Raw genomic sequence first — 9238 nt, forward strand, 5'->3', positions numbered from 1 at the left:
AGAACAACAAAAAAAGCTCAACGTGTGCTTGTTGAGACAGTAAACCACCATATTTCTGCAGTCATGGCAGGTATTTCTGAGTGGAAATTGTATATTTGATGATGACCAGCCTTCAGCATTTGACAAGGGGCCACTAAAGGCTCTTGAACAGTAAATCACCTCTCTTCCTATCAATAATCTTATTATAATATCTGTAGAAATGTCTAATGTTAAAAACCCACTTTATTACTATAATAATGGATCTAATTTGTAAAACATATAAAGTGAGGTCATAACTGTACTGACGGGAGATATATGTGATCCTGCTACATCTATATAATTTCCTGATGGCTTTACCCACATATTTTGAACAGGAGAAGGATTAAAAACAGCCCCACTTGCAAAATTTTTGAATTTGGGAATGGTTTCTGGAAACGAGATCAACAGGATCATGGAAATGCAGCAATCATGACAAAAAGAACAGCTTTGACTTCATGTGTACACGTGCAAATATGTAGGTGTTTATCTGTGATTTGCTCCATTCAGCCCCTTTCCAGTTGCCAGGAAAGCCCTGCTTTCCAGCTGCACAATCAGTGTTATCACTATGTGCTATTTTTGGCTACCGAGTACATTTCAAGTAACGTCATCCTTCCCAAGCCAACGCTGGTATGAAGGGCGGAAACTCTTCTTTCCACTCCTCTGTCATTCACCGCGGCTCCCATCCACTCAGGGGCATTGCCTACTCCGTCCTCGCTGCAGAGGGATCTCCAGACACTCTCCCCTGGTCCTTCCAATTTTATTGAGCAAGTGGCTTTTCAACCGAAGCTTCGTGTGGGAGGCTTCATGTTTGCATCCAGATTACATGTCCCAAATATGTCCAGCCCCACCTTCTGATCCTAACGCAGAGGAGCTGCCGGTAAGTAACTCTTGGTGGGCGATAAGAGTCCTTGTGTCCAACACCTGGAGCTTTTCACAAATGGGTTGTTTTTAAGGGCATACAATTTCCCAGCTAGCATTTTGGTAGGTTTCCAGCTCGTGTCACAGTATGTTAACACCGGGTTTCTGTCTGAGGGGAAAATGCATCGTTTTTCTCTGACACTGTGTAGCTTTGATTTCCACAGGTTGTTAAAGCCTAGTAAATATTGAAAATGCCACTTCCTTTTCAAGGTTTTCTTTGGCTAGCTGCTACCCAATCAGCTCGTTGTTTAATGTTTTTCTCTTCTGATGTGTTGTAACTGTTAGGTGTTTGGAAAAGCTCATATGGACAAGAGCTGCACTTGGAATTATAAATCTCTTCAAATATAAGGTTCAATTTCCTTGACTGTGCCATGGGAGGAGCCCTCCTAGCTAAAGCTATAACCACCATTGGTCTGAGCTGGGCATCTTCTGCTGTGCCTCCCTAAACTTGTTTCATTTTACACAGAGTAATTAAATACTCATTATGGTAGAAAATGCATGTGTGTGTGTGTGTGTGTGTATGTCTATATCAGCGATTAGGGTACTCACCTGGTAGAGGTGAGACCCTGTTCCCAGTGACTTCTCCAATTTAAGTATTCCATATTAAGTACTCGTTGGAGCAAGGGTAGGAGCAGACTTCTCCCACCCCTAAGGGAGCACCAAAATGCTAGGCTGTAAAGTCATTCTTTCAGTCTTTCTTTCTTCAGCTCAATGAATATTTAAATATTCAAGGCCGACAAGATGGTTTCGGTGGCAGAAACTGAGATTCCCTGCTCCCACGTGTGCACCATAGCTCTGACGATGAGGGTGTGCATATGAGAAATGTGGGTTTATCTTCTCTTGGACTTAGAAAGAAGTTGAATCCAGGTTTTCCATGCCCTGGATGGGTCTTGCTTCCGAGCTGCTGAACAAAAAACCCAGAGCTCCAACACACATTGTTCCTAGTCATGAGACAGAGGTGGTATGGATGCTTGTATGACCCCAAGCTCAGAGAAGTCATCCTTATCAGTGATAAATTAAACCAAAATCTGGTTTATAAATCCCTCAGGAGAAGATATCAAAGCTGAAGACATTCCTCGCTCTATGGCAGTTCCTGCTGGCTATGTCATATGTCTTTCTGAGATTATCCAGAGTGTGATGCATAAGGAAAACTCCTTATCGTCTGTGCTCTGGGGTCTGACACTCCCAGACTGTAGGTAACGGGACTTAATCCTGCTCCTGCAGCCCAAGGAGTGGGTGTGTGAAATGGAGAGTGTGAGGAAAGCATCCAAAGAGAAAAGGTGTAGGGCAAGGGTATTTGAGTCTAAAATGGGCAAAAGTAGCAGGCATTGAGGAGCAGAAACATTAAAAGGAAGAAAAACATGGAGGAAGGAGCTTGCAGTCACTAACTGGGGAAATGACAAATGAGGGGAAAAAAAAGGAGCAGGAACAGTGACCAGAAGTAGCAAACAAACCATCTAAGAAATAATACTCTTTACTTAGCAGAGGAAGGGAAGGAAGGAGAGAAAGGAGTAGAGAAGATGACTTTGATCTTGAAACAAAAATAAAATGTGGAGAATCTCTGCTGCCCACTTAGGTCTCTGAAAAGTGAAAAATTTGCCATCTGCTCTGCACTTTCAGAGGACAGTGGGTGTCTCTGAATCGAGATGCTTTGCATTCACTTTGGGGTATTAACTGTGGGAGTATTCCTACACAGAAGAGGGATTTATTACTGTTATTGCAGCTCTGTTTCTTGTCATTTGGCAGAATCCACAGCAATCTGATTCCATTATCTAAGACTGAGTGTGGCTTCCAAGCAAAAAACAGAGCAATAACATAACTGTGATATCAAAGTGCAAAAAAATTACCTTCTTGTACCCACCAGGATAGTGTCTAAACTCAAGACTGCTGCACAGTTTCTGTTGTTGAAATGGCAACACTGCGTTCAGAATGGAGCTGCTGAGCTCAGAAGAACATTTCAAAGGTGTTCCCAATGATATGGTTCATATATTTCTTATCACATTTATGTCCATCTATCCCAGGGCTATTGAGCAGATACCTTCAATAGCTGTTCACTCCAATTTAGAGAAATCCTTTCTGAACGCTTTGCTGTCTGTTACTTTAACCAACCTTTTACCTGAGAAGATAGCTTTAGAGTACTGATGATCTATGACAATGAAGAAATATCCATATTGTCTTGCAATAAATATTACAGTAGTCTGACTATAAATGTCAAACAAATGTGTTTCATATCATGTCCTTTGAGGGACATGGTAACACCGCCGCAAAAGCCCAAAGCTTCACCCAGCTGCGTTACTCCAGTTTGAATGGCCATGTGTTCTGTGTTTTGATCAACTCTTTAGACGGATGACAGTAGCTATCCTCCTTCAATACTGAGGAAAAGGCCACCTGTGGACCAAGCTGTGGGGGAAAAGCGGAAAGCAGAGAGAAGGGTTCGATTTCGTGAGCCAGAAGTCATTGAACATGGTACGCTCAAGCTACTAAGCCTGTCAGCATGACCTTTCTAGCTTTTAACATTCACCCTGTCTGCCCACATCAGCTCCTCCCTCTGATAACGTTATGTGTGATTTTGAGCTCAGCACATAGCAGAAGACAAACAGCTTTTGCTCTGTGCTCTGCAGAATTAAACCTGATCTGTTCGCTCGGGGAGGAGACAGGCTCCTGCATCGCGTCAGAGCAGACTCAGGGCTATTCTTGCCATGAACTCCCAACTCAGTCCCCACAGGGATCAGCATAGACCATGGGTTTTGCTGAGCCTTAGGTCTACCCCAGAACAATGCTTCCACTCATAGAAAAGGACCTCAGATCAAATTTAAACACGCTTATGTCATTCTGGGTAACTAGGATGTAATAGTGGGGAGGGAGCCAGACGTTTCATGTTTCTGAGCAGCATACATGCCATGGGATACAATAGTAAAGGTCTGAGCCTGTCTGGCCCACTGGGGTTAAAAGCAGCGAGGATATAACCATTTCTGCCAACAAAGGCACCCAAGGAATGATACAGCTAACATAACCTCTGGTCTTTCGTTCATGACCCAAAATTAACAGTTCACAGGTAGGTCAACTGGGAGGAACCTTAAGCAGAGGTCTAGCACAAGGATCCAGTTAGCACTTCTGCACGTGCTGTATACAGTTCATAACTAAATAAGAACTGTTGTTTCATTCTGACTTTCTCAAACTGACTTGACTATGAAAAATTGTATTTGTTGGTAGGGAACTAAAATTGTACAGTTTTGATACATCAGTCAGTAAAAATACAGGTGAAAGAATGGTAACATTTCTTTGTCAGCCACCTGTTTGAACTGCTACTCAGCTTCTGAAAACAGGGCTTGGCATCTGCTGATGTGCCTGTAAACAGACCTCTCATTGTTTTTGCAACATGTTGCTTGTGGTGCCTCCTAATGCAGGAGGGAAAAGCTGTTTCTTGATAAGGTTGTCGACATGGGCTTTCCCATCCTGACTCAGTGAGTCAGCCCTAAATTCTTCGAAGCTCATCTGACTGCTCAAGAGCAGGATTTTGACGAGAGCTAATACCCCCTTCAGCTCCCTGCGAGAGTCCATGTCCCCACATCAGCACTGGTAATCCTGCAGTCAGTCCAGCCCAGGGAACCAGGTTCATCTCCCGCTGGCTCTGAATTCAGCACAGCCATGCTCGAGCTCCAGGGAACTGCAAGAAAAAAAAATTACTCTTTTCCATGAAGATAGGAGAAATGACCCAACCCGTAACTAGTATTCTGTGCTGCAAACAGCTCGTGATTTAGATGATTTTGCTCTTTGTCCACACAACGTTATTAACATAGAGGCTGGTAAGATGAAGGTTGCTGGCACCACTGAAATTTTTCCATTCTGTGGACTTTTCATCCTGGATTGTGTCTGGGGCCCGCCTGCCAAGCGGAGGCAGTTCCAGGATATTGTTGGATGAAAGTTGCATCTGACAGTGGGCTTCGCTTTCTTAACTCTCATTCTTCTCTCAGCCTGCTGATCTGTCTCCTTTCCTTTCTAGAAATGATGTGGAATAGGGAGGTCTTTTTTGCAAGAGCTGACTCCTGGCCTCCCTGCAACAGCAGCAATCTCTGCCTCTGAACCCCCGCACGCAATAATTTTTTCTCACTTTCCTAAAGCGCACCTACATCTGCATGTTTGCATGGAGTGGGTAGATCCTCACCTGACATAAATCTGTACAGCCAGGCGTGCTGTAAGAGGAGGCCCAGTGTCTATAAGGCGACAGGCGATTTCAGAGACGCTGCTTGGTGCTTGCTTTCTTATTCATCTGCTGAAAAGAGGCTTTTCCAGGCGTGTAAGAACATTTTCATTCTGTTTTCTAGCCATTTCGTACTGCGACTACGTAGTCGGTAAGTTGACGTTTCACATTATGACCGTGAGCCATCCGCGGCGCTACCCTGAGTTTGCTTTGCGGTGCTGGGATGCACTGTGCAAATACATCCTCTGTATACAAAGCGTTTCATACCGTCAGTGGGTGCTGCTTGTTCTTCTCAGCACATGAGGCACAAGGTGCTGATGAGGTCTGGTGCAGTATTTTAAACAAGACATCTAGTAAGACAAATAGTGGAAACAGAAATGAAATCCCTGAAGCTATTTTTAATTTAAATATAATTAATATATTTTATGGCAATAGAATAGGTACAGGTTTTTCACTAAGATACGCAGGGAAAGCACCCCGAGCGAAACAATAGTTCTCCCTGCTGACTTTCATACGTGGGGAAGAGATGATTCATTTATATGCTGGCAGCAGGGTAGAAATAATAAAAATTATCCTGTTTATATTTTTTGTTTGCAAGGATGTTCAAGGCCAGCCAGCCCCACAGACCCTCAAGCAAATGTGTGTTTCGGGATGTTCTTATGATGGTAATTCTTTCTGGAGGCCCTGGCCAACATCCAGCCCTTGCTGTAAGCAACGCAGTAAGGCGAGAGTGGTACATACATACATGTATGTATGCGCACACACACACAGACGTAGTGTTAGGAGACAAAGTCCCCACATCCCCTGGCTGTTGCTATTGCCCAGGAAAAGGGGTTGTACGCTCATGTAAATAGCAGCATCAGCTGAGGCAGTTATCAGGCTGGGAACAAGGTGCTATAGACAGGAAAGGGCCAGGTGGAAAAGGAAAGACCAAATATCCCTCAGGTATGACAGTGGAAATGTGTGTCCAGGGCAGGAACTGAATCAAAATCTCCTGTATCCCAGTTTTGTGCTATTCTTAAATAAGTTGTCTGTTTCTTAGATTGGGCACATGGCTAGGACTGAGTGTGCTGTTCCAATAAGCAATTTAACTAACAAATTCCAGTGCTAATTTTCTATTTGTAATCTAGAAAAGAGCAAACTTACATTTAAGCACATAGTTGTAGTGATGTGTTGAAGCTGTTGCGAGCATAGCTCGTCACTATTTTGTAGGTGGGATTATTTTTCCACATTATTTTTTTTTCTGTTCCTGGACTGAATATACTCCCTAATTGAGAAGATATAAGGAAAGGCCAAGTTTGCATTTAAGATCACCCAGAAATTTAACATGGAAAGTACCTTTCGCAAGATTGGAAAAGGTTATACTCACTTCACAGAAAAGGTCTGACGTGAAAAGCTGCTCGGCTTTCACAGAAAAGTTCCACTGCTACCAGGTATGCTCACCAGCCAGGCCCCGAGCTTTGAAAGGCAGGTGGTCACCCGGTCGAGATCTGTATTGTGTCATGTGGGTAAATCACACAGGGGAAATACCAACTTCCAAATTACAAATTTCTGCAAAAGCAGAAAGTGGTGAGTAATTCCCTAGCTAAATACTTTCCTATAAACCATTCATAGAATAATGCCGAATAAACAAATTTATAAAAATTGAAGCCCGCTCATGGATAATTTGCAAACAGAAAGAAGGGCTAAATTCAAACGAATAAATTATTTGCGGCAAATAATTCACTCAGATCTATTATGGGACATCGATTTGGTTTCTGGTTAGCTATAAAATGACTGCCTATTAACATTTTACCTTCTCCCTATACACTTTTTGATACATTATTATGTGTTTCTTGCTTGGTTTTATGACTTTTACCTTCCTCTCTGTACATCTGTATGACAGTTTAATTGACTGGTGTGTATTCCAGGGCTCATAGTAGAAGCTAATTTAAATATGTTGCAGCTAATGTTGGCCCTTTACCCATAATAATACACATCACATTTTTATCTCCTTATTGATTATGTGCATATGGCAGGAAAATAGCTGCCACTATGGGTTTTTATTCAGGCATGAATTTAGCTTTATACTGAATGTTTAATACTCAAAGTGCTTTATGAAATCATACGGATTGTGCAGTGGCCATGCAGTCAAACAGAGCAACAAGATCTGAATCAAACTGGATCCCTGAGGCCCACGGATGGATACACACATGCAAAGGCTGAGGCACGGATCTCGGCGAGCTGAAAGTAGCCCATTGATTTCTACATGTGTACTGTGCCTGACCTATGGCACTTTAAACATATTTTAAGAATATTTTAAACCATTATTTTAAGGGCAAGAAAAATGTTTACAGTGTCCTCCTCCTTAAGAGCAAGTGCAGAGGATGTTCCAGTGTAATTAGCACACCTAGCACTTAGAGAGAGGCTAAACCTGCCAGAGCCTTCTAAATACCCCTCTTGGTTAATGAAGCCACATTCTGGTTCTTACTCTAATTAGCAGGAGCCCCAAGCAAGTTGAGTTACCAGGGAAAAGGACAGGAATCTAGATCTTCTCTCTTTTATGGAACATTTTTGAGCATTAAATAATTAGATGAGATAGCTTAATATTCTCCTAGTATTTTAACTTAACATTTAGCATAAAGGTACAAAAAATAATTGCTGGAGGGAAACTTGAGATCATGCATTAGCTATGTTAATCCTGTTCTTATTGCATATAATTAAACTCTTTCAATGCTCCATTAGATGAGATCTTTTATACTCACCACCTTCCATCAGGAGGTGTGACTCACTATCACTTAACTGATGCCTATGGAAGTGCTCACAACCAGAGCCCTGTGTACCCTGCTGTTCCCAGAAAAGTGGGACAAAGGCATCAGCAGGGGTTCAAATTTGGGAAGTGTTTAAGATGACACTAAAATAATGCTTCTTTCTTTTTTTCTCCTCATCACCTTTCAGTAGATGACAGGTCATCATCTGGATTGCCTGTGCTCCTGTGGCTCTCATTTTGTGCAGTGCTGATCCTTGCTGTGAGTCTCTACTACACCAGCATGAAGCAAGATGTCAAAGTCCTGGAGGAATTTCAATCCCGACTTGTTATCTTCTTTCTTCAGATAAGACACATTGCTCAGAAATGCTGGACTTGGTTTATGAGGCAGTAGCAATGTCCTCTGGCCTGACAGACGCTGCTAACCACCACATGGCATTGCAAATCTCCCAATCTGCTCCAGCCACATGCAGGGAACATGTGAACATCCACCTCGAAGAGCAAGAAAACCATCCCTGTTGTTCACTGTCCAGCAGCCACTTGTTCTTTCTTTTTGCTTCTTTGTTTTCTTCACATTAGTGGGCAGTCACACTACTGCCTTGTGGTCCCACCAAACTCATGCTCCATCATAATGAACAGCAGACAAGTACCTGAATTTTGTCCCCAAAAAGCTTGTAAACTGCTGATATGAGAAGCAGAAGTAGAGCGAGAAATACATTGATCTGTGCAGGCAGCAGCAAGCTCTGTATAAAAGTCTCCTGAGTCTCAGGTCAAGGCTGTAAATACCAAACCATCTCTCTCCTCAAGTCTCCTAAGAGCTATTCTGCAAAATTTAAAACAAAGCTGAGCTATTGCACAAGCACTGCTCTGGTGGCCAAAGGCCTGATAAGCTGCTATATTTATACACCTGAAATGACTGTTAGTAAAACCCCAGCAAATGGCTTTCTTGTTTCTCTTCATGCATTTTTTTCCTCCATGGGCAAAAGCTGTTTCTTACTGTTTAACTTAACTCCCAAGTGTGAAAAAGAACATGAAAACTCATTTAAACAGTAAATAGTTTATTTGCCTAACATAATAAATAGCAGCATTGAATCCCAGGCTAATTGTCAAATAAGTAGTTTAATCCTCTGGGTTCGATTCAGTCCATAAACCCCATGAGCTGAGCTTACAAGATTTATGATAGTGCTTGTATCCAGTCAGAGGTTATACTTTTATGCCTGAGTGTTCAAGGCCTTATATAATGGTAATATGGACTGTTTATGAAGGCATGGGAGGCAAAGCCCCTTTATCCCTCCATTGTCCCACCATAGAATGCACTTCTTTGAAGGGAGTCCTTTTAATGGAGATCATGCAAT

The 9238-nt window shown here is 42.5% G+C and overlaps 1 protein-coding gene across 1 annotated transcript; it reads left to right on the top strand.

Annotated features, from left to right (window-relative positions):
- The first annotated feature begins 841 nt into the window (after positions 1 to 841).
- Positions 842 to 8277, top strand: C6H14orf180 (chromosome 6 C14orf180 homolog). Its single transcript, XM_009982507.1, has 4 exons — positions 842 to 895; positions 3279 to 3402; positions 5262 to 5288; positions 8075 to 8277. The coding sequence occupies exons 1-4, from the start codon at positions 842 to 844 to the stop codon at positions 8275 to 8277; spliced, it is 408 nt and encodes a 135-aa protein (XP_009980809.1).
- The last annotated feature ends 961 nt before the right edge of the window (positions 8278 to 9238 follow it).

Source organism: Tauraco erythrolophus, chromosome 6, assembly GCF_009769465.1.
Source record: "Tauraco erythrolophus isolate bTauEry1 chromosome 6, bTauEry1.pri, whole genome shotgun sequence".
NCBI lineage: Eukaryota > Metazoa > Chordata > Aves > Musophagiformes > Musophagidae > Tauraco > Tauraco erythrolophus.

What these genes read in the sequence shown, in the direction of transcription:
- C6H14orf180 (XM_009982507.1), top strand. Translation starts at nt 842, where the DNA reads ATGTCCCAAATATGTCCAGCCCCACCTTCTGATCCTAACGCAGAGGAG. An exon ending in CTAACGCAGAGGAGCTGCCG is followed by an intron (nt 896 to 3,278) that starts GTAAGTAACTCT and finishes TCAACTCTTTAG; the next exon opens with ACGGATGACAGTAGCTATCC. An exon ending in GTACTGCGACTACGTAGTCG is followed by an intron (nt 5,289 to 8,074) that starts GTAAGTTGACGT and finishes ATCACCTTTCAG; the next exon opens with TAGATGACAGGTCATCATCT.